This window comes from Podarcis pityusensis (genome assembly GCF_964106645.2).
Source record: "Podarcis pityusensis genome assembly, chromosome: 1".
NCBI lineage: Eukaryota > Metazoa > Chordata > Lepidosauria > Squamata > Lacertidae > Podarcis > Podarcis pityusensis.
The window spans coordinates 118,765,712-118,791,297 of NC_138028.1; the positions used below are offsets into that span (position 1 = coordinate 118,765,712).

General features: G+C 41.8%; 1 protein-coding gene and 1 long non-coding RNA gene across 3 annotated transcripts in view; one reads left to right on the top strand and one right to left on the bottom strand.

The window, feature by feature from the left end:
• The window catches only part of LOC308458739, a 395,423-nt gene that overhangs the window by 242,904 nt on the left and 126,933 nt on the right, over positions 1 to 25,586 (top strand). The gene's annotated exons all lie outside the window — the stretch shown is intronic.
• ITGA6 (integrin subunit alpha 6) overlaps positions 3,684 to 25,586 on the bottom strand; it is a 66,785-nt gene continuing 44,882 nt past the window's right edge. The window contains exons 12-26 of one of the 2 annotated variants that reach the window (XM_081023585.1): positions 24,796 to 24,983; positions 23,297 to 23,455; positions 22,342 to 22,457; positions 22,049 to 22,238; positions 21,722 to 21,805; positions 19,008 to 19,087; positions 18,758 to 18,835; positions 18,565 to 18,667; positions 17,618 to 17,791; positions 17,011 to 17,109; positions 16,084 to 16,194; positions 15,658 to 15,753; positions 14,227 to 14,352; positions 12,331 to 12,460; positions 7,391 to 7,627 (exon numbers count right to left, since the gene is read on the bottom strand). In XM_081023585.1, coding sequence (XP_080879711.1) covers positions 12,353 to 12,460; positions 14,227 to 14,352; positions 15,658 to 15,753; positions 16,084 to 16,194; positions 17,011 to 17,109; positions 17,618 to 17,791; positions 18,565 to 18,667; positions 18,758 to 18,835; positions 19,008 to 19,087; positions 21,722 to 21,805; positions 22,049 to 22,238; positions 22,342 to 22,457; positions 23,297 to 23,455; positions 24,796 to 24,983 — 1,712 coding nt within the window. In that variant the 3' untranslated portion in view covers positions 7,391 to 7,627; positions 12,331 to 12,352. Of the gene's footprint in view, positions 7,628 to 12,330; positions 12,461 to 14,226; positions 14,353 to 15,657; positions 15,754 to 16,083; positions 16,195 to 17,010; positions 17,110 to 17,617; positions 17,792 to 18,564; positions 18,668 to 18,757; positions 18,836 to 19,007; positions 19,088 to 21,721; positions 21,806 to 22,048; positions 22,239 to 22,341; positions 22,458 to 23,296; positions 23,456 to 24,795; positions 24,984 to 25,586 lie in introns of both variants that reach the window. The other variant, XM_081023584.1, reaches the window with a different exon arrangement.

Consider the following 25,586-nt stretch of genomic DNA (forward strand, 5'->3'; position numbering starts at 1 on the left):
TATGTTGTTAGGCAGTGCAAGGGGAGAACAGAAATCCCCGCACCCTTTTTTGTCTCCAAAAAATCATGAATAAGGTTTTTCTCACCATTGCATTTATTTATTTTTAAAAAAGTTTTAACTTTCCCATTTGTTGTTGGCCTGCAGCTATTTAAAGATGTGTCAGTCGTGGGGGATAGCATCATAAATAGACTCTCACGCACCCAGTTCCCACATGAAAACAGCTTTTGGCTGCTGTTCTGGAAGGTTCTGTTCAAGGCGGGCCTATATTAGGGCATATTTATGTGTCTACTTACTACAGAGTAAGGCCCACTGAATTCATTGGGACTGCTGAATAAACATGAATTCATTGGGACTGCTGCATAAACATGCTTACAATCATGATTAAAAAGAGAACTTGGTGAGGACTGTTAGGAGTAGGGTGACCAGATGCAAAACAGAACAGTGCTAATGAATTGTTATCAGTTACATAAAAGGCAATGCAAAAGAAAATATAGAAGATACTGCCCTTTTTACACTAACTATTACAGTTGTGGGAGCCTTGTCTTTTGGACTTGACTACGCTAATTAGAGCAATCGGTTCTGGCAGACAGGATTGGAATCTATAAGGTAAAAAAAAGGTAAACGGTCCCTGGATGGTTAAGTCCAGTCAAAGGCGACTATGGGGTTGCGGCGCTCATCTCACTTTCAGGCCAAGGGAGCTGGCGTTTGTCCACAGACAGATTTCCTGGTCATGTGGCCAGCATGACTAAACCGCTTCTGGCACAATGGGACACCGTGACAGAAACCAGAGCGCACAGAAATGCCGTTTACCTTCCCGCTGCAGCAGTACCTATTTATCTACTTGCACTGGCGTGCTTTCGAACTGCATGCTTTTGAACTGCTAGGTTGGCAGAAGCTGGGACAGAACAACGGGAGCTCACCCCGTTGCAGCGGTTCGAATTGGAATCTATAGCACATTATTAAAGATGCAACCCTATACACATCGGAGAGCAAGTCCAGTTGGATTTACTTCTCACTGGACATCGCTTCTCAGCAGAGTAGGATTGTATTGTAAGATTAATTTTGAGTAGCAGGGCCTGTTCTTTCGGGATAGTTTATTCCATTGAAGTCTGCTTTTTTGATTACTTTCCCAACCTGGTCAGTATCTTAGTTATTAGTAAACATAATGCATGTTTTACTGAGTACTTCCCCCCCCCCCATCCACTACACTGAGTACTGCATAGCTGATACATACACATTCTGTGAAAAGGCCTTAGTTTTCTGCAGTGCAGTAGACTCACACCTTACTGCATAACTACCATTTTCATGAATTTGTGTGTTGGTTCCTCCCTTTGGTAGTGGCTGCTGATTCTCAAACACCACTTCCATTTATTGGTCGCTGAAGAGACCTGCCTGAACTGTCAAATGTAGAATCAGCGTGACAGAATTGCTTCCTATACAGTGATACCTCGGGTTACATACGCTTCAGGTTACAGACTCCGCTAACCCAGAAATAGTACCTCGGGTTAAGAACTTTGCTTCAGGATGAGAACAGAAATCGTGCTCCGGCGGCACAGCGGCCCCATTAGCTAAAGTGGTGCTTCAGGTTAAGAACAGTTTCAGGTTAAGAACGGACCTCCAGAACGAATTAAGTACTTAACCCGAGGTACCACTGTATTGTGGACATGTAAAATCTGTTTTTTTATTCATGCTAATTTAATAAGTATATTATGCATAGCTGTGTAACCGGCTGGAACTCCCAAATGCAATGGTATAATGACAGCATGGGACCTGATCTGTCATTAGTGAAACTACAATCCTTTTTCACATGCACATGTATAGGATTAAGTTTCGTAATCCTTAACACAATTCTTTGAAAATGATGGGCCCTTAATAGCGGTGTGTCTAACAACCTAGCCATGCCTGTCTTTACAAAAAAATAATAACGTTCCACTGAAACTGTGTAAGGAGGTTCCTATTTTTTTTTTAAGCAGGACTTTAAAAAATATTTTACTTGTAAGAAAACAGAAATGTACAAAAGAACATACAAAAGCAATGTTTAAAAGTTGAATTGAAATGAGCGAGTTCTAAATACAGGAAATCCCTGCAAATTATAAATGAATAGATCGTAAGTATAAACAAGGGCTTTTGGAAATAATCAGCCAACACTGGCAGGATTTCCAGTCAGGCATGTTCCTGAGGATATTTATAATTCCAAAATACATGGGGTTTTTTTTAATCCCTTCAGAACTCCATGACTTGCCTGCACTTTTAAATTTGTGTCAATTCTGACATGACCAGGCTCCCCCCTCCCCCAGCAACAATTTCCAAAAAAACTCAAGTATTTTTTGCAAAGATTTGTTCCTGCCCTCCAGCCCCTTATTGTCCTCATTTGCTGCATTCCTGAAAATATTTAATAATCAAGCTTGTTGATTCTGGTAAAGTAGTCACAAATAATTCCCTGAATTATTCGTTCTATCTTTTCCCAAAGCGTTTGATTTCACAGAAATTTTTGGCAATGTTCATCCATTGCATTATTTAGGCTGAGGCTAAATTGGCTAGGACTTCCTTCCAATGAGAAAATGGGCAATAACCTTACCTTACCTCCCTCCCCTCCCCCGAGTTGTGAAATTTAGCATTTTTCAGAATCCTAAACAAAGTGGCCCTATGTAATCTACCCAGGCTCTCAGAACTGGTCCCATGCAGTGTTCCCTCAAAAGCTTCCCTCATAAAAATGCCTCTCTGCTGTATTAAAAGCCTTTTCTGCAACAACAGCCTACTGTCGATCAGCCAAAGAAACAACACTAATTTCCCTCATTTTCTCTCAGCTGATGGTTGTTTTAAACATTTAACTGATCTTTGTGCGTAAAAAAGTCCATGGTTTTAATCGTTCTGCTAATACTGAGGGTAGAATTTTGTGGTCCACATTCAACACTGCGCATCCCCTTATCATTTCTTTCCAGGGTCATAGCATAATTTGTGATATTTCCCTGCGCATACTGGAAATGTCCTTCTTTCTATACAATATGAAAATTATAAAAGTTAATCTAGGAATAAACTGTACTTTAAACACTTTAGAAAATTTGTTGGTGTAATTGTCTTGGCCCGGCCCCTTATTCTATTTTGATTGTATAGCACGTTGTGTAACATAGCAACTCATGCGTCCAACATCCTTTTTTTGTGACAATTCTGTATGTTTTGTTAAGAGTTGCTGACAGTGAAAATCCTGTTCATTGTTACTCAAGAGCAAGTATGTTCAATGGGACTTGCTCCCAAGTAAGTGTGAACAGGATTGCAGCCTAAATTATATAATCTATGAATTTAATTATATTTAATACAGGAAAGTATAGTTTTCTATAGTATAGTAAGGATTCCTGAATCTCATCCTCCATTGGAGGAATTACCTTTAGATTGTTTTAGTGGTGGAATCGGTTTAAATCCGAGTCTGAAACTAATAGGTTTTCTTGATTTGCCTCTACAATCATAAATACCCCGGTTAGAGAACAGTATAGCTTTTGCTATGCCAAGCATTTTATAATTTGAATCTCAAGTGTTTTTTTTTTTTTTTTTTTTTAATTTAGCTGTTTTGATTTTGTGTTTTCTGCTGTATACTGTATGGAGTGGCCCTAACCAGACTTAATATGGGTTACATGTTTGCAGAAATAAAAAATGTATAAGTTGTATACAATACACCATCACAGAAAGAGCTTTTCATACAAAATTTATTTCACACTTTTTATACAAATATCCACAGGTGATTTTTAGCCGTGATTTAACATTTGATGTTAGCGACAATGTATAAAATGAATATATATACCAGTGACGTGACTTGAGATGACACTTTATAATAAAGACCAGCCCTAATTTAGCATTGCCTATGGATTTGCCCCCCCCCCTTTTTTTGACAAGGCACCAGAATTATTATTATTTTTTTAAATGAGAAGATGCAGTAGTGTTTTAAAGTTCTGCCTTTTCAAGTTTCAAAGCCCATAGCTGTGGGATCCTGAACAATAATGATTTAAGAAGTGCTGCTATGAGGCTCTTGTAAGAGACCCTGTTTAGCTGAGACAAAGCAGCAGTATTTGGTGGAATACGTTGCGAGGCACCAGAGTTGGTAAATATTTGGCAATAATAAGTTTAAATATTTATTTTTTTTAAAGGCTTTTTGGAAAAAAATACTTTTATATATAAACTGTGTGGTCAGAGTTTTATTTCTTTTTTTTGGTTTGTCCGAAGACTGATTCTATGAAGCCTTGAGTTGGAAAATAGATGCATTTTGCCCAACTCCCTGCAACGGTGCAGGAAGAAGAAGAGTTTGGATTTGATATCCTGCTTTATCACTACCCGAAGGAGTCTCAAAGCGGCAAACATTCTCCTTTTCCCTTCCTCCCCGACAACAAACACCTCACAGAGTGTTTGTCACAGAGGCTGAGAGACTTCAGAGAAGTATGACTAGCCCAAGGTCACCCAGCAGTTGCATGTGGAGGAGTGGGGAAGCGAACCCGGTTCACCAAATTACGAGTCTACTGCTCTTAACACTGGAATCTTGTGCCCAACATGGTCTCGAACCCACGACTCTAGAGATTAAGGGTTTCATGCTCTACTGACTGAGTGATCCCAGATCAAGGTGGAATGAAAGAAGTTGAACTTGACAGCCTTGGAAAGGACAATAATCACCAGCAGCTAGCGCTTTATTTTTATTTTATTTTTTTGTAGTGTAACTGTAAGACATATAGAGTCTGGTTCCTGACGATAGATATTTAAAGGTTTGCATAGTTTTCACCCAATCTCAAACTATCTGCACATACTAAAGCTTCTGTTGATATTTCATATATAGTAAATGTTACAGCACATTTATGATCCTTGCTTAATCAGTACCAATGAGGGCTTTTGTAATATATAGAGATGTAGCTTAAAAACAACAACAGCAAATACCTTGGTTACAATCACAAGTATCAAACTGTATGGAACTATTCTTAAAATCAAAATTTAGGTATTTAGGACATTTAGTCAGTAGTCTTAAATTGGACCGGTGAAGATCCATAGTTAAATTTATTCGTAGCTTATCCTTTGTTTCAAGTGCGATAACATTTGCAGTAGTTGATCTTGTTGCAAATACAGAAATACAGAGCTAGAAAACCTCCCCCCTCGTGTCCCCCCACCCACCCATGGAACACTTGCCACATAAGTTAGTCATATAAAACTTCTATAGATAAAACATCTGCAGGTATGCATTAGTGCACAAATTATTCAGAAGATACAATACTTCCTCTATTACACAATCAGAAATATGTATAAAGAAGGATTTTACAAGAATGTTTTAGTCGTTGATATCCAAAGGTTTAAGAATTGGCACATCTGGTGGAAAATGTCTTAAACCCTGAACTCTTACACACTATTGCTCACTATATTTAAAGTTCATTAAAAAAAGAATCTTTGGCTTAACAGTTAGTCAAAGACAAAGATTTATGGTAAAAATAAATATATAGGAATGACTTACAGTATATACAAAAAGTACAACCAATATTCAAGCTTTGAAAAACAAACCTGTGTATATTTGGTGTGAGCAACAGGGGCACACAAACTGATCTTTAAAAAGCATGATTGAAAGATGGCCTATTGCACATTTTAAGATAATGCTGGCTACCATGGCTGCGCACAAGAGTTAGGACAAGGAATTAGCAGATTTAGGGTGCAATCGTATAGATGCTTATTTAGGAGTAAGACCCATGGAACTCAACAGGACCTGCTCCTGAGTAGATGTGTATACGATTGCACTGTTGGAGATTTCAAAATTACCTGACGTACACATGTCAATGCCGCTATGCATGTTGGTGGGTGGTGATTTTTCGGGTGGCAGGGCAGTAATTTTAAAACTCCCCTCCCTTTGCCACAGTAGGATCAGTACAGTAGTTAAAGGATGGAGTGCCTTTAAATTAGGGCTGCCATATGTCCGGGTTTTCCGTGGACACATGCGGGAATTGGGTTGCAAAATGGAGTCAGGGTGGATTTTTCCTTAAGTGGCAAAATGAATCGGGGGAAAAGCGTTTTTTAAGAAACGCTTAAAAAAAACCAGCTTTGGGTCATGTGGCAACCCTATTTAAACACATGCAAAGCGCCATGCTCTCACTACTGAGAAACATCCCCTATTCTCCATATATTCACAGACAGAAGGAATGGCTTTTGCATGAATATGACTTCCAGACAAAGCTAAACTTCACCTCTCCTTTAGAAATTTAGCCACACCAATTTGCATCGGTTCTTGAATGCCTACTTCTTCTTTTTTTACAAGAACACATACACATGTATTGGCAGAAACAAAAAACAACTAAACCCAACAACCAACCAAATGTATGAAAGCTTGACAAAATGTTGGGAAGCGTTTGCTTCTGTTGCGAAACAAAAAACAAAAAAGCCTTTGAAAATCCAAGCCATACATTCCCCCCAAAATGAAAGAACCCGTTACTTCACTTACATGGGCAAAATGAAAGGTTTGATTTTAGCAGACTCCCATCAAAGTTTACAACCTATTTTCAGTGCCATGGCTTAATCCTAGAAATGGGAAGGAATAAACTTGCGACCATTTGCAGAGTGCCTCTCGCAAGTGAATACTTACAACCAGATTCCATAGGCATGAGAGTAAGGGAGAGTATCTTCCAGGTTTTTTGGGGGGCTGGGATGCCCCTAAAAACCAGGAAATATAAAGCATGTTCCAAAGTTAATGCTTGGCTTGCTACCACTGGGAAGTTGCAACCACAAATGGGAGAGGTAGGCAATGCCACTCTGTCACACTCAAGTCTCATACCGTATATGTGTCTGTGTAGTGTTGTGTGGCTGGACTCTCCTCACAAAAAAAGTGACGTTGCATTCCATGCAAGGCAATATCCCCTTCCACCGAGACACAGATTTAAATAACAAAAGGCCAATGAACTGAAATGTTGAAGAGCACCCATGTTTAGGGAAATGATCATAGTATCTTTCATAGGTTAGCTGCTCAGGTATGCAAGAAAAACAGGGCAAGAAGGTTAGCCAGGTTGAGACAGGACCGAACATGCAGTTCGAACTAATGCACACTTCAAATTCTCGCAGGAGAGTTCTAATAAGCCACATATCTCAGGTTACTTCATTTCTATTTAGCTCTTGGACAATCGCCTCTCCCACACAATTGGCTCAACCGTTCCAGACAGAGGCAGAGCAGCCTGAGATTATTTTCCCTCTACAGACTCTCTCCCCTCTTCCTTTCCTGCCTGATAATTTCGATTAAAACTGAAATGGCTTTTGAACATTGGACATTTTAGATAAGGCATGTAGATTGGTTTAAGCAGTCTTCAAAGTTAGGTCTGTAAAACAAAAAAATGCTTTCGTATAGAAGTAACAATATTTTTTTTAAGGCAGCTGTTTCTCTACATAGGACTTCCATCCTTCCATCATGTGAATCAAATACACTTTTTTTTTTTTTAATGAGCCTTCAGTTCAGGGGTGATCCCTAGGAATAACTTTCGTTTTCATCCCATTTCGTGATCCACTGTTTTTTTGCATAATTCTCTTTAGTTTTTCCTTCTTTGATCTGCCTCTCCTCTTTCCGAATTCTTACAGCGTGGTAGCGTGGGACGCTGTCATCGTACCTGGAACGCTGGAAGAACCCACACTGTAGGGGAAGGAAATCCAAGATAGGAGTTAGATGTGCCGTTACGTCCTTGCGCCAGCAGAACACAGACAAGCCTTCCTTTAAAGAGAACAGGCAAAATGCAGCCCCCCAAATACAGCAGCAGCAGCAGGAGTCGGCAAAGAGCGCAATCCAAGCAGGGAGATAGAAATCACTTCCATTAATCTCAAATCTACCTTATAAAAATAATACTTTTTTTAAGAAAAGAAAAAAGTTGAGCCAACATAGTTATACTCTGTATGTTGTCAAGATAAAAGGTAAGTTTGTGGCTTCTGGATTAATAATCCTATATTAGTAAACTATGAAAACAGTTCCCTGTAGAGCCAAGGTCTCACAAATATGGTCTCTGGTGGTGGTGAGGAATTTCTTAAGCGACAAACAGAGCCAAGTATTGATTTCAAGTTCTGCATATCAGAACTTGGGGGTGAGGCGGGCAGAATGGGGAATGGCACCTCACTTTGTGCCAGTTTGGATAGAAAGGCAGAAACCTAACTCTTCCCCCCCTCCAAAAAAACAAAAACCCAACTCTCTAGCACAGGCAAATTCGGCACTCCAGATGTTTTGGGACTACACCTCCCATCATCCTTGACCACTGGTCCTGTTAGCTAGGGATGATGGGAGTTGTAGTCCCGAAACATCTGGAGGGCCGAGTTTGCCTATGCCTGCTCTAGCACAAACTGAGGGTTCACAAGGGATGAAGTAAGGGGATGAAGACCAGGTCGAAAGGCATCCAGCAGTGAAAACGTCTCTTATGCAAGGCTCCCCACTTTTCTAAAGAACTTTGGGAGGGAGAGAAGGGATCAGCCTTCTCACTTCACAGAAGGCTGGGGGCAACCAGAAGTGGAAAGCACCCCTCTCACCACTTGACTGCCTCAAAGCTACATCCTACTCGGTGGAAGAGTGAGGCTGTTCAGTCTTGCTACTTCCCAGTGTCTTCCCTCCTAGCTTGGTATGAATGCTGACTCTCGCCCCCAGCTGCCCGATTTCTACTTGCAGCCGCCAGACACGACAGTAGGGCATGCGTTGATAATACACAAGAGACAAATAATTAATAATACACAAGAGAGAAATGCCCTGTAGGCACTGTTTTCCATCACTGCAGGGAGGGGGGGGTAGCCTTGCTTATTCTACTGTTTCCTTGCAAGTAAGACATCGCCCGAAAATAAGACCTACTTCCAGTTTTGCCTCTCGCTGTAATAGAAGGCCACCCCGGAATATAAGGCCCCCGAAGCTACCATAAGGCGTTGTACCATATACAGTGGTACCTCGGGTTACATACGCTTCAGGTTACAGACTCCGCTAACCCAGAAATAGTACCTCGGGTTAAGAACTTTGCTTCAGGATGAGAACAGAAATCGTGCTCCGGCAGTGCGGCGGCAGCGGGAGGCCCTATTAGCTAAAGTGGTGCTTCAGGTTAAGAACAGTTTCAGGTTAAGAACGGACCTCTGGAACGAATTAAGTTCTTAACCCGAGGTACCACTGTACAGGTAATAAATTTCCTTTTTTTTTTTTGGTTCAACGTGTACCGTATTCTTCTTCATGGAAAAATAAGACATCCCCTGAAAATAAGACCTAGCACATCTTTGGGAGCAAAAATTAATATAAGACACGGTCTTATTTTCAGGGAAACAGGGTATGCACTCTGGAGGCCAGAAGCCTAACTCGTTTACTCCCATGGGCCTGTAAATCTCATCACCAGTTTCCCTGGGATCTCAATGTCCTTGAGATGTCCCGTTTTTCTAATGACAGGCCCTGCTGGTTCCTCTCGCCTACGTATGAGAAATGCCTGCAGGAACGTAGGGACCTGCCGGTCTTGAGAGTGCATGCCACGCAGGAAGGGCCTTTTTCTCTAGTCTCTCAAGCTGAGCTTGGCTGGGGCTGACATCTCACTGTTCATCATGTTGAATGTTCTGCTTAATGGTGCTTCTGATTGGTTTCTGCAAATCTCACGAGATCTGAAGACCACCAATGGATACAGGGAATTAGCACAAACATCCGCAGGCATTATCTTGCCTCCGATTTTTCACTCATGGTAACTGGGCACCAGATTACTGTATTATTTTATTGTTGTTAGCCGCTCTGAGCCCGGGTTCGGCTGGGGAGGGCGGGATATAAATAATTTATTATTATTATTATTATTATTATTATTATTAGGAGCTCATAGGCCTCTGGATCCACCCCTCACCTCAGTGCCTGAGTCTTGAGATTGTTCAACAGACTCAGAACCTAAGATAAATGCTCGTTTTGTCTGACAAATGACTCATTTCAGCTTCTTTTAGAGGTAATGCTTTTGCTCATTAAAGATCAAAGTGGTTGTCCCGGCAATCCAGCAAGCAGAATATAATATTCACTTAAATATGACTTCAGGTTTCGCAGCAGCACACGGCATCATGCAGAAGGCAAGCTTCAGAGGAGAAATGCATATTTAAGGATAGAAAACAGAAGTTCAAAATTTACCATAAACTTCCCACAGAAATTGACAAATTGAGAACAGCCCTTTACGAGAAAAAGCAGTACCAGCAATAAAGGCTTTCGGCATGCATTAGTGGTTAATAGAGCTATTGAACTTCTGAGCGCAGGAGCAAAACATATGTAGAATCCTACAATCTATATATGGTATGGCTCATGCTATATTGAAGCCTATGTCAAATCTCACATTGATTTAATTGTTGTGGACTGCAATCACAGCCCACAGTCCAGATGCACATGCGCGCACGCACGCACGCACGCGCACACACACACACACACCGCAATCGTATACATGTCTACTCAGATTAAAGTCCCACTCAGTTCAGCAGAGCATTCTCCTAGGTAAATGGGTACAGGATTGCAGCTTTAACTATGTGATGGATTGGGGAAGTAAAACCTTAAAATGCTAATGCCATAGTGACGATTGTTTTTAATGTTGAAAGAACCCACAGGCAGGTTTAAATGAACCACCTCTAATAGTTTCATTAACTACCTACATGAAAACTTGCACCACAGTCGGTGCAAGAAAACCATTTTTCCCCACACACAAGCTTAGAGCTTCTTGCTTCACATTTCAGTGGGAAACCTAAAGTTGGGACGGGTGCTCATTTCTATTCAGGTCTCTCCTGCTTTCTCTTTCATGCTATCAACTCACATTCGAACAAAACAGAACAGGAGGTTCCAAGGCTGTTGTCCAAGCCTCACATCTGAAAATGCTCCTAGATCTAGGTGAGCGAGCTGGAGTTACCTAGCTCCTTGTTGCTTGCCAATGAATGGCAGCTTGGCTCCACAATTTCCCTTCCCACAGCAGTTTACCTCTAAGGCAGCTACAGAATCCCAGCACCTTGCAGAGGATTCTCAGACATGTCCTAGGATCCACACGCATTAACATGGGGCAGGATGTCAAATCCTCATAGGTCCATGTGAATCCAGAGTTCAATCTAGGGCACATCCAACCCTCTATTGCATATTGCAGAGAAAGATCCGTTGCGGTTGGGCAAGGTGGCCTTCGGGAAAGCTTGCCACTGGGCCAAACTATATAGGACATTCAACTTTTGCATTTAGTTTAATGTGAAGGTATTAAAAATTATATATAGCAGCCATAGGGCTAGGACTGATCATTATTGGGATTGCAGCATGTGGGGAGGGGTAATTTAACTAATTCCTCCTTTGCTGTGGAAAATCCCTCTTCTGGAGCTCACATTTGCTTTGGCCAGGGTGGGTGCAGGAATCACAGCGAGGGATTTCCTCCCAAGGTGAACAACTTCGGAGAACGGAGGGATCCTGACAATTATCATCCCCTCTCCATTAGGGGAAATAGGAAGCCCCGAACATATATATTTTTAGGTGTCCTTTTTATGTTGAGATTCGTAGAGACACCATTGATCCTTTGCTGAAGAGGCTCACCGATCTAGGCAAAGATCACAAGACGACCTGGCTGGTAGCCAGATTCTGCGCCCAGATTTGTAGGCACAGATCATCCTCTAGAATAAAATAGCTTACTAGGGAAATGCTGAAGTCGCCCTTTGGGGTGCCTCAGGGTCAATTTTTATGGTAGCCCAAATCTCAGTTGTACGGGTGTATGTATATATCTCAGTTTTAACTCATGAGCTATTGCTGCAATCTGCTCTGATTGAATATTTTATCTTTAAGAACGCTGTTTTTACTGTGTTATGCAGCCTGGTCTTTGACCGTAATAAATTATCTATCTATCATCCCCTCTTCTTTCCAGATGATTCGATTTCCACTTTTTTTACAATCTGCATATTGAAGCGTGCAGATGCATTTAATGTCATGTCTAGTTTGCTCCTGATAGAACCCATCTTCTCAATGAAGAACGGAGCCCGGGGACTCCTTTGAACATTTCCTTTTTTTCCACAGCAGAATAACATAGCTCCATGGGCACAATCTGTCACCTGGATCATGAGCCTACATGTTGAGAAGCTGGATTGCCATCCTTAGGCAGAAAGCCTTCAGAATTTCAAGGAAGAACGCACAAGTAAACAGCTGTTAAAAATAATTGACGAAAGGATTTGCGTCTTCGTGCATTGAGAGAGGGAGAGACGGTTATAAACGACATAAGCAAGCGCAAATTGATATTTTGAAAACGCAGCAATTAATGGAAACAGATGCAGCAAGCTTCCAGTCATTAGCCACCACAACCAAAAAGCATGTCCCGCAGCAGCTAACAAATTCAAAAAAAACTGATCAATTACCAATTACAGAAGTTGATCAATACTATGCATCAGAAGTAAGCCTCTCTTTATCAGATGGCTGAGCATGGATTTCAGCCTTGTGATATTTGGCATCATAATGATCTTTCTTATCTCTCTTGAAGAAACCACACTATAAGGAAGCAAGGCATTTAGTCAATGTTACGGACTAATGTGAAAAGAAAAAAAAAGAAAAAAAAGGTGAACCAGATGTATGTGCATGGTAAAATATCCATCCAATTATGTCATAGTTCTACAATAACCTTTGAAGCTGACTTGCTTGCAGTAGGACTTTTCCATGGCTGGCTTTGTCACTTGCTGTTTTCACCCTTCAGTTATATACATTATACATTATCAGCAGGCTGGCAAACATTAATTTTAAAAAATACGGGGAACCGGATACAAATGCTCCGTGTATGAGGCTGGCACTGTTGAAATCACATAATGTTTGTTTTCTCTAGCAGAAAACAAAACCTGATTCACTTTTCTGAGAAATCAAACGGGTGTTTTAAAGAGGGAGTGACTGTGAAGACCCCCTTTTTTATGTATAAAAAGGTTTCTGATGGAATTTCTGTGTCCCATTTTTTGTGTGGGCAACTCAACACCTTGACCTCAACTAATCTGAACAGCACTGAGAGGAAGAACTGTGGGAGGTGTCCATGAACCTCCCATTTCCTGTAAGGTTTTTGGCACACGGCATCGTCCTGCACACTGAGGTAGTGGAAAGGGTGGCATATTGAGTCCTATGGGAATCCCCATACACCTGGGCAACACGCTTCACACGGAGAATGATTGGGTCCATTAGGTAGTGAGCTGAAATCCTTATCAATTATCCTTTGATGCAAGGGGCAGCACATTCATGTACACATACACACACAGAGCGTGTTTAGATGTAGATATGTGAAAAACATCTCAAGATGGTGACCTGGTTCACACATAATGCTAGGCTATTTTTACATATCTACAAAGGACAGGATTCTGAAGCGAACCGAGATCATGAAAGAGACTGGCCCAGTTCATACAGAAAAAAGCTAAACCAAACCATAGCTTGGCACAAATGAGGAAAATTTGTGGGTTTCTTGGGAAGAAGATTGTGGCTGCGTTGTACTTCCTGCAGTTCTGTTTCTACTATGCTGCCGTGAAATAAGCCATAGTGTGGCTTGGTTGCATCCAAATCTAGACTCAAGATTTATCATGCTGCAGATAAACCATGAACAGCAGTCAAGGTTTATTCTATGGCTTGCTACTTGTGGTTTGGGGGAGATAAACCGCAGGTCTGATTTAGATGTAACACTAAGCCAAACCATAGCTTATCTCACAGCAGTGCAGCAGAAGCAGTATTAGATGAACACGGCAGTCATGATATTCTTTCCAGGAATCTGGACATTTGATTGGTCGTGCTAAGCTATGGTTTGGCTTAGCGTTACATGTGGTGTCCTTTATGATCTTGGTTAATTTCAGAATTCTGTCCTTTATTAAAAAAAATAGCCTCAGTGCCAACATTCAATCCTAATGAGATTGAGTCATGTCTATGCATATTGATTTTAAAATTAGGAATTGATTCCCCATTTAATAACAGTCTCAAAATTAATTTTCATGTTCTAAATACTATTTTGACATCTTATGAAGATAAATGCTAGCCTACAAAAAACAAAATGCACATGAGTTTAAAATTATCACCAGGTATTTTTCGGCACAAATAATTATAACATCAAAACTGGTTTTTTACCCCCTACTACTTGCTTGTTTAGGCAAGTTGTTTCACTTAACATCTCAACCAAAGGAAAGACATTTCCCTATACTAAGTGGATGGTGGTATCTTTCCATCTGTAAAAAAAACAACAACCCCCATGATGTGTGGAGCACATATTAAAATAGCATATTAGTAAAACAACTCACCTTCCATAGCAAGAATACCAACAGAGCAAGCATTAACAAGCCTGCGAGAATAGCTACTAAGATGATCCACCAAGGAACCCCTTTATACAGAGCTACCGTCTTTGCAGGGAAGACAGTCACTCGTACCTACAGATCGGGAAAATACATGTCAGTGGAGAAGATAGCTGGGCACAATGTGTTGAACTTTAAAAATCTGCATCCTTTTGAGCAATGGAATCATAGTGGACAGTATTAAACCGTTTTTCAGATGCTTTATTACTAGCAACTAAAAGTAGGAACGTAAGAAGGCTATCTTATACCCAAGCAGGTCCATCGGGCTGCCTAGCTCAGTATCGTCTGCAATAGGGTTTCCCAAACTTGGGTCTCCAGCTGTTTTTGGACTACAGTTCCCAACATCCCTGACCACTGGATCCTGCTAGCTAGGGGTGATGGGAATTGTAGTCCGCACAACGGCTGGAGACCCGAGTTTGGGAAGCCGTGGTCTATAGCAAAGTGGAAAATCTTAGGTTCGGTGGGGTGGGGGCAAATGCAGCCCTGAAAAGCAGCTCTATCAAGAAATTTAAAGACTACTTGAATAAATATTGTAATATTAAAGATATGTAATCACTTTAAAGAAACAATTAGGCCAGGGTTAAAATGGAATTAAATTTATAAATAAGAAAATGTACAATAAGGAAAGCTATGTAATATGATTAAGACTGTGATATGGTCTTTTGAAACATTGATATTGGAAACTGCTACATATAATTACTCAGAAATTCGGATGGAAGAGATTCGAGGAAGTCAAATACTATGTTTATGAAGATGGATGGTACTTAATTTTAATTAATTAAGTGGTAATATGTTGTATGTATCTTTTTTCTTTTTCTTTTTTGTTTGTCTTTATTATTGTTAATCTTTTCTTTCTTTACTATGCTTATTTACTGAAAATAATAAATATTATTTGGGGGGGAAAGCAGCTCTATCCGGCTTTCCCCATCCACACCCCCTCTCTCCAGGCTACACCCTTCTCACTCCCCCTGCTATGCAGCCTCCTCAGGTGTTTTCGCCAGGCTGGATTGTATCCTCGCACTACCAACAGTGCTTCCTGCTTGCCTGGGCCGAGTTGGACAGACTCACTGAACTGTAGAGTTAGAAGGGACCCAGATGGTCAGATGGTCCAAGGCGTGTGAGCAGAAATCAGCCCACTGTAAAAAGTTGAGATTTACAGTTGTGGTTCCATCCACTTTTGCCCTGGCCCCACCCACCATGGATATGTGGCCCCTGGGAAATCAGCCAGAAGGGAATTCCGCCCTCAGGCTGAAAGAGGATTCCTTACTGATGTATATTCCCTGTTGAACATGCTGCGTGCCTCGTGCCCGAAGGAACAGTTCCCTCCCTGCCTACGGAAACGTACGGCCTCCATCGTCAAAAGAAATGTCACAGACTCACATCAGTAGCTTCGTTTGCCAGCTTAATGTTATCTGCCGCAGCGATGCTGATGGTTGCTCTGAGGACAATGTCTAGGTAGCTCATTTTAGAGTATTCCTGGTAAAGCAGGGTAGGAAGGAAGGAAGGAAGGAAGGAAGGAAGGAAGGAAGGAAGGAAAGAAAGAAAGAAAGAAAGAAAGAAAGAAAGAAAGAAAGAAAGAAAGAAAGAAAAAGATTTGCATTAGGTCAGATAAAAAGAGGTGGTCCAAATAATAATAATAATAATAATAATAATAATAATAATAATAATTTGTACCCCGCCCATCTGGCTGGGTTTCCCCAGCCACTCTGGGCAGCGTCCAATGAAGATTAAAAATACATTAAAATGTCACACATTAAAAACTTCCCTGAACAGGGAATCTATCTAAGACAAGTTAACAGAGCATACCTCTAGAAAAGTGCTATTCCATAGTCTTGAACGCAACACAACAGATGCTTTGCTGTCCAGTCCCTGTAGTGGGCATCTTATGGTGACACAGTTTGCCTCCTTGTTACATTCCTGCATTAAATACGCAAAACTTTTTTTTAAGTGCATACTTTTAAGGTGAATACCCAATGTTTCTGCCAAATGTGCTGTTTTGCAGCCAAAAGGAACAATGAAAGCTTTTAGAACAGGAAATACAAATAGATCAGTTCTTATATACGTAATGTCCAAATAGAAGCTTTTGTGTTCCACGTATGTCTTAGCGAATACAAGTGTCAAACGTAACAACTTTAAGGAGCAGTACTTGCAAAAGATTCTCTTTTCTTTGTAATGTTCCACATCTGCCTTTGGAAAGTATGGTTCACATCTGATTCATTCATACATACGTGGAACACAAAAGCTTCTATTTGGACATTACGTATATAAGAACTGATCTAGTTGTATTTCCTGTTCTAAATGTTGGTCCTTATTGCTTCTACTCGGTTAGATAATGTGAAAAGAGTTATGTTTATATGATGTATAAAGAATTTATATAGTTAAACACAGCCAGTTACTTTGTGGATCATTTTATTAGGACGTAAACTGTCACAGACTAGTGCCCACTAATAAATTGGCCTCTAATCTGCAAACATTTATGTCCAGATAAAAGTGGTCATCTTTAAGGTGACAAGCGACTGTAATCCTTTAAATTTCAAAACAACAGTTATTTTTAAAATACGTGTTACATGTAACTCAATAAAATTATTCAACAGGAATTCAAAATCTTTATGCCTAATATCTCCCTGCATAAATACTTGATGACTAATTTGGAAAATAAAGGGACTAATTTGGAAAATAAAGGGAGAGAGAGGCATACAAAGCAGCTGGTAACAGGTTAAGGCAAATGCTTACCAAAGTCTTATATTTTCTTTCTGAAAACAAAGAAAAGCTTTTGCCACCCTCTGTCTGTTTCTCTGCGACTTGACGTTTTGTCCTTGAACTTCGAGACATCTATAAAAATGAACAGGGATATAAATGCAGTCGGGTCTTTTTTTAAAGAAAGTGTGCTATAGAACAGGCACGTCCAACAGGTATATTCGTGATCTATCGGTAGATCACGGGACGTCTGTGGTAGATCACAGACTCCCCACAAAGAAGCTAAACAACTTTAGCTCCCCTAAAAAAAGCTCAGCAACTATGACCTGAACCCCCCAAAATGGGGTAGATCACTGCTCATTTTTAACTCTGTAAGTAGATCGCAGTCTCTTGGGAGTTGGCCACCCCTGCTACAGAAGATTTAAAAGTTTAACACAACTGAGTAGCTGGAGCAGGATTTATGAAGGAGAACTGAATTCTGCAGGTTTGTCAAAAGTATATACAGCAGCAGCATCACCACCCAGTTTCCTATATGCACTTTTTCTCAGGCACTCTTGCAAAGACAACAACATACAGCCTTCTTCCAGTTGCCAAAGAGCTGCAATAAATCCCTGCAATGTTCGGACAGGCAACGCTTATTTACCTTAATTCCCAAAGGGTTTATTTCATTCCGAGGTTCGCACTGGACTTCTCCTAACTCTTTGGAGTTGATAGATACCAAATACAGCAGCCATTTGCCTCCCTTGATTTCTTTTGGCCACAGGATGTCCAAGGAAGCTGTGCCAAATGTTTTCAGCGGCTTGCCCAAGTTAATTATCTGTCAAGAATATTAAAAACAAAACAAACATGCATTTTCTCATGCAACAAGACATTATCGATATTGGTTGTGGTTTTTTTGCATACCGCCCTTCATCAGCAAATCTCAGGGCAGTTCCCAACATAAGATTCAGGGCCGGATTTCCGTATAAGCAAAACAAGCTATAGCTTAGGGCCCCACTCTCTTGGAGGCCCCCAAAAAGTTAAAGGGAAAAAATCTGGATGTACATTTCCAAAACATAAGATAAAAAACAAATAAAATAAAACCTACATACAGCAACAGTTTTTTGTGTTGTGTGGGTTCCTATGATGTAAGTAATAGGCCCCGCCTGCTAGCCTGCTCCCTAAAATATCACTGGTTTGCTCATTTCTATATATAGGGTGCCTACATTCTGCATGGACTGGTTGCACGGCAACATGTCCAAATGGCTTTGGATACCTATTAGGTCCATAAATTACCATATATTCAACACACATAAACAGCAACAATTTGTTGTTGACAAAGGACAGCTGGACATATAAAGCGCCCCGTGACCTTCAGTAGCTTAGGGCCTCATCAAACCTAAATCTGGCCCTGATAACATTACAAAACAAAATACGTTGTAAAAGGAAGAACAACAACAAACCAATAACACACACACACATCTGCACATTTAAAAAGACATCAGATGTCAACAAGTCAAAGGCCTGGTTGAAAAGGAACGTTTTCGCTTTGCGCCTAAAGATGTATAATGAAGGTGCTAAAACTATTCCTTCATATATATATAAACTTACTCTGAATTCATATTCTATTAAGCTGCCAATTTCCTCCTCAGATTTCATAGCGCTTTCACCGATGACGTTGCCTCCAAAGTAGACCTGGGCAGGCTTAGCCGCCCTGTTGTTAAAAGAAACATCACATTTTAATGGCCATCACAAAAGGATTGTCTCTAGCATTGATTTGTTATGCTAAATATAAGACACTTACCCTGTGAGTGACAAAAGCAGTTCAATAACTACTTTAGCACTAGCGGTAATTGGATCCAAATTAACTTGATTGCTTGTTCTGCAACAAAAAGGAAACAAAAGGACACTTGTTTTTTCTGCTTTGTTTTTAAAACCACTAACCATTTCCATGTCATAATTACGCCACATTCACAACCAAGTCACAACCATTTCAGAATATTTACAAGCATTTGAAAAAACAACTAATACTTAAAAAAAATAAAAAATCTTACGTCTCCAATTTCAGATTAATGTCCAAGTCCTTGGTATCGACATTGACTTTAGTTGTACTTAAAATCACGTAGAATGTAACCTGAGAAATGGGATAAATGCAAAGTGATTAATATATATTAGAGACATATCAATTTTTGCTTTATGTACTAGATAGGTAATTCTGATAGATGTTTCAAGGGGCTGGCAGTCATTGGCTAGATACTTGAATTGACTGAAATGTTCAGCAAGGTGTTTAGGCCACATATGTTTTTTCATTGTCCTATACTGAAATATTTTTGGCAGAAGGTAACAGAAACTATCAACAGAACTGTATGGAACAGCCTTACATTTACAGAGCAAAATACCCTCTTGAATGATATACCCAGCACATGGAACCTTACGAAAGGGCAATATGAATGGACTCTCCGTGCCCTTACCACAGCAAAAAGACTGATATTGATAATTGGAAAAATAAAAATGCGGCTCCCTTCTACGATTGGTTTGAAGACTTACACAAACTCACAACATATGAACAACTTGCATATGAACGCAGACTTGCCCTGGACAAATTCAATGATATTTGGAATCCATTCTTACAAATACTGTAATAGGTTAAGATCTGGTGAAGTACAAGAACAACCTTGTAAAGTATAGTTTGGGACGCGGGTGGCGCTGTGGGTTAAACCACAGAGCCTAGGACTTGCCGATCAGAAGGTCGGCGGTTCGAAACCCCACGATGGGGTGAGCTCCCGTTGCTCGGTCCCTGCTCCTGCCCACCTAGCAGTTCGAAAGCACGTCAAAGTGCAAGTAGATAAATAGGTACCGCTCTGGCGGGAAGGTAAACGGCGTTTCCGTGCGCTGCTCTGGTTCGTCAGAAGCGGCTTAGTCATGCTGGCCATATGACCCGGAGGCTGTACGCCGGCTCCCTTGGCCAATAAAGCGAGATGAGTGCCGCAATCCCAGAGTCGGCCACGACTGGACCTAATGGTCAGGGGTTCCTTTACCTTTAAAGTATAGTTTGGGTCCCCCCCTTTATTTTCCTTTCTACGTGGGTTCTGTTTCTTTTCTCTCTCTTTTATTTATGTCTCACCATGTTTAGTACACATATAATTATGTACTTTATGAACTTTCAATAAAGATGTTTATATTTTTTTTAAAAAATGGTGTTCAGGGGACAACAAGCTGGAGTAGAGGGAAGAGCTCTGCCATCACTCCAAGGGTGGAGAATCCCTGTTTTTCCTACAAGGCATTCCAGGGATGGAGACAGACCCAGGAGCCAGTCCCACTTCCATCACTTGATTACCATGCCAGCTCCAGACCTATGTGCCCCAGAGGCAGCTTTGGTCTCTCCTGCCTCCCACTTTGGCTGGCATGAGTTAACAGGGCTGCAGCTGCAGTGATGGCTATGCCAATCCATCATGCCCCCCGATGCCTGGCCGGGGTTTGGGTTGCTCTGTTTACTATGGTATAAATAAAGGTAAAGGGACCCCTGACCGTTAGGTCCAGTCGTGACCGACTCTGGGGTTGCGGTGCTCATCTTGCTTTATTGGCTGAGGGAGCCGGTGTGCAGCTTCCGGGTCATGTGGCCAGCATGACTAAGCCGCTTCTGGCGAACCAGAGCAGCGCACGGAAACGCCGTTTACCTTCCCGCCGGAGTGGTACCTATTTATCTACTTGCACTTTGATGTGCTTTCGAACTGCTAGGTTGGCAGGAGCAGGGACCGAGCAACGGGAGCTCACCCCGTAGCGGGGATTTGAACCGCCAACCTTCTGATCGGCAAGTCCTAGGCTCTGTGGTTTAAGCCACAGCACCACTCACGTCCCATATGGTATAAATATAATGCCCTAATTTTGTGCTTCATTGTTTCCGATCTTTTCTTTGACATATCAACTGTAAGATGCTCCTTCACATTACTTTTGATTGCTATTATAAGTTTCTGTCCTGACTAGATGGTTAATGAATACCGTATTTTTCCATGTATAAGACGATGCTTTTTGCTTTAACAAAAGATAGGCAAAAATTGGGTGTTGTCTTATATAGTGAATGCAGAGGGGGGACGTGCGATTAATGGCAGCAGCAGTCAGGAGATTGGCAGCGGCGATTGGGCGGGTGACTGGTGGCTGCGGCAAGGCTTCCTGGCGATTGGCTGTGGCAAGTGGGCAGGCGATTGGCAGCTGCGGCAAGGTGTGCGATCGGCAGTGGCTGTGGCAAGCAACCGGCAGTGGCAGGCAGGCGGGTGAGCAATTGGCGGAAGTGACCTCCCCCACCCCATCCCAAAAAGCTAAACAACTTAATTTCTTACGTTTGGGTTAAAAAAAATAGGGGTCATCTTATACATGGGGACGTTTTATACACAGAAAAATACAGTAGCTTTTTGGGGGGAGTGATTTTAGCTTGGAAGAAAAGGAGCACATTTCAGTTATCAGATGTTGAGTAAACACTGGTTTTAAAATACAGTGGAACCTTGGTTCTCCAACGTCTCCGTTGACGAACATTTTGGAACCAGAACACCAAAAACCCGGAAGTAAATGCTTCCATTTTCGAACACGCCTTGGAAGTCCAACAGCTTCTGCTGCGTATTTTTCAATTTTCTCAACTGAATTTGCCAACAGCCCTTTGTGCCTCGGTTTTTGAACGCTTCGGTAGTCGAACGGTCTTCCAGAACGTATTACGTTAAAAAGCCAAGGTACCACTGTACGCGAGGCATTGGCTCTATAAGAATAAACCACTTACGGAAGAATTTCTCTTGAAAGGATTTCCAAGTTCACAGTCTACTTGAGAGCCGTTTGGATTAGCCCCGCAGGTCAGTTGTTTCTCCTGAGTTAAAAGAGATCGATATTTCAATGCAAAGAGTTAAATGAAATAACGAAAAGGTTCTTTGAACGTCTGCATCACCTGGGACTCAGCTACATTAGCAAAGAAAAAGCGTTTTACGTGTGTTATAACACGGCGACACGAGATGACATTGTGGAGTCCAGTGTTTCACCAACGTGATTTCCCGTGATAAAGTTTACAATGCATTTTCCTGAAATGCTTTTTTTACACAGAAACAGAACTTACCGGAAAGGCTTTCAGCTCCCTAAAAGCAGAGTAAGTCAAGCTATCTGGAAAGGTAGCTATGAGTCTAGCTTCATGGGCATCTTCGCCATCTGCCTCAGGATCTCTTGGGTCCGACGGATTGTTTGTCACTGTGATTTCAAGGGCAATGTCTTTTTGGTCTTTGAGGACAAGCACTGGAATGTTGTTCTTACTAAGGACACAGAACGAGTCAGGTTTTAGGGACTGGCGGGAAGAAAAGCCTCCAAGGAACACAAGTGACTTTATTTTCAAAACTGGTATCCTTAAAGACTTACATTGGTAAATAGGAAAATCTGTCTTCATTTCCTTCTTTGGTGCAAAATCTGTAATGAAGCTTCAAATTGCTGTGGCAAATATTGTCTTCTCCACAGCCTTCTTTCAGGAACTGCACCTACAACGAACGCAAGTTTAGATTTGAAACAGCATCGAATTTAAAGAATTACAGCCACATAGGAAACAGAGGAGGTATAGAAATCCTGTGCCATGAGCCACTTTTTCGGTCTTTTTCCGCACGACACCTAAATTCAATCAACCCAAATAGTGCCGTGCCAAATTTCTACACCCAAATATTTACGAGGTGCAGAATCGGCTTTCAAGGAGTTTGAAAAGCCTGACAACGTACCTATTATTACTCTTGTGCGTATATACCGTATTGGCCTGAATATAAGCCTCACTTTTATTTCAAATTCTGACTGTGAAAAGTGCAGCTTATATTTGCGACCTTATAGTATGCAGCCAGGAGCGCGGGGCAAACAGCGCCAGGAGCGCAGCAAAGTGGCGCCCGCCCCGTGTGCAGTTCCCTGTCCTCTCCCCGCAAGGCTGGGAAGCGAGAGAGCAAAGAAGGGGAAAGGCCGCTCTCAACGCAGCTCTCCCCCCACCCATGCAGCCAGGAGCAGTGAGGAATGGAGTGGCTTATTTTGGGGTATTTTTTCTTTTTCTCTCTCCCCCCCTCCAATTTTAAACATGCAGCTTATATTCGGGTGCGGCTTATATTCAGGCCAATACGGTATATCTGTCTACCAGCTCATAACCAGCTTGGCCCCCTGTGAATTTTGGATTAACAGACAGCGCACATCAACAAGCATGCAGGCGTTACAAATGCAGATTTCTGAATTGTTACTCAGACAAACCTTTCCTTCTTTCTATGTGTTTCTGAGACATGGTGCAAAATGAACTAATCAGGCTGGAACTGATCTCAGGATTAGAAAGGGAAGGGAGGGAAAAACTTACTTCCGCATTAACTGTACTTGGTTCATTGGAATTTAGAATGGGAAGAAGTTCTGGGAGCGACCGTCCTTGTCTCCTCCTTGACTGAGAGCTGGACTCGGAGCCGTTTATTGCGACGCCAACTGTTATAGGAATTGGACGCAGTTTATCTTTGATATTTTCCTAAGAGATACATACATTTGAATTATTAGCACACAGAATAACCCCCTGCTGGGTTTGGCAGCAAATATCCTGGCTTCAAACTTACTGTGCATTGAGCTTGCACAAAGGCCCTAGCCTGCACAATTCCATCACTGTGACAACATCTCGGTTTCCAACACTGGCACATTAGTTCAACAGGCTACGGCCATCCCACAAATACTTAACCTAAAAGTAACTACTTGCATTGCCAAACTATTTATGTATGTGACAGCAGCAGCTAGGATATTAAATGCGGAGAAATGAAAAGAAGAAGAGGTTCCAATGAAGGAGGAGTGGCTTTTGAAAGTAAAGGACTATGCATTCAAAATGACGAACTTATTATAGCGCAATGGAGGCCTTTAGTGGACTATTAAAAAAAATATTTAAGTCAAATGAAATGGTGGGCAAATTCCTTGCTTGTAACACCAAAGGACGCAAGCAAGGAATTTGTTCCCAGGGTGCTTACATACATGCATAATGTTTTGATATTTCTATCATATAACACTGGTCTTGAAAGACCTACACTGGCTCCCAGTACGTTTCCGAGCGCAATTCAAAGTGTTGGTGCTGACCTTTAAAGCCCTAAACGGCCTCGGTCCAGTATACCTGAAGGAGTGTCTCCACCTCCATCGTTCTGCCCGGACACTGAGGTCCAGCGCCAAGGGCCTTCTGGTGGTTCCCTCGCTGCGAGAAGCCAAGTTACAGGGAGCCAGGCAGAGGGACTTCTTGGTAGTAGCACCCGCCCTGTGGAATGCCCTCCCACCAGATGTCAAAGAGAAAAATAACTACCAAACTTTTAGAAGACATCTGAAGGCAGCCCTGTTTAGGGAAGCTTTTAATGTTTAAAAGGTTATTGCATTTTAGTGTTTTGTTGGAAGCCGCCCAGAGTGGCTGGGGAAACCCAGCCAGATGGGCGGGGTATAAATAATAAGTTATTATTATTATTATTATATTATGCAAACTCCTTTTGCCTGAACTAAAGAAACAAACATGAAATTATTATTCTGAGCAATGATTAGAACATGCAAACTCACGGAGCTCGCAATAGCTGGCATACATGTTGTTCACCTGTATGTTCACAAGAACTCTGTAAGGTAGGCTAAGGCTGATGGAGACGGACTTGCCAAAGGTCGCCCAATGGGCTTCATGGCTGTGTAGGAACTTGGCCACAGGTTTTCCTAAGCCAGCTTTCTAATCACAGCGGATCTCATATGTGACCCACAAGCTGGAGGCCACCTCAAGTTCACCTGAAAGCGTATCGTTGGCGAAACTAGACCTGAATGGGTCAGCATTAAACACAGAAGCCTCTGCGCTTCTCATACCTGCAACACGAGTTTTTTTGTCACACACTCTTCTTTCTTCTGTCCTTGGAGAGTCACACTCCCACTCAGCTGATCGGAGAGTCGCTCAAGAGACTGCCCTCTGGAAGAGAGTCGATCGGAAAACTGCACTCTGGACGGCCAGCCCGATCGCCTCCTCTCATTTTCTACTTCAATTGTATAGTTCAGAACTGGGAAGGGGAGGGGAGGGGGTTGGAGTGGAAAGAAAAAGAACCCTCAGAAATAGTATAAGGGAAGACAAGTTGTACCATGTTTAATTCACTGCTCTTTGTTTAAATGGTGCTAGAAATCAACGCTGTTCAGCCTTCCTAACCTAGCTCACTCTAGATATTGCTGGAGTACAAATCCCATCATCCCTGCCTTGGGGGCTTATGGGATTTGTAGTCCATAACACATGGGGAGGGGCACCAGGTTGGGAAAGGCTGGTATACTATCTTACAGATGTTGTACATTAGCCCATTTTTTCCCTGCCTTGCCCTGGAAGGCAACAAGTTTTATTTTATTTTTATTTTTTTCAGATTTTTTTTATAAGCATATCAAACACATACATACTGTATTTTTCGCTCTATAGGATGCACTTTTTCCCCTCCAAAAATGAAGGGGAAATGTGTGTGCGTCCTATGGAGCGAATGCAGGCTCCTTGGCTTCAGCGATAGCAATGTGAAGCCTCCAAAGCGCAGAGGGAGAGCTCCCCCCGCGCTCCAGAGGCTTCGCGTTGCTTTTGCTGAGGCTGCCTGAAGCCCCCGGAGCACAGGGAACTCCTGCTGTGCTCT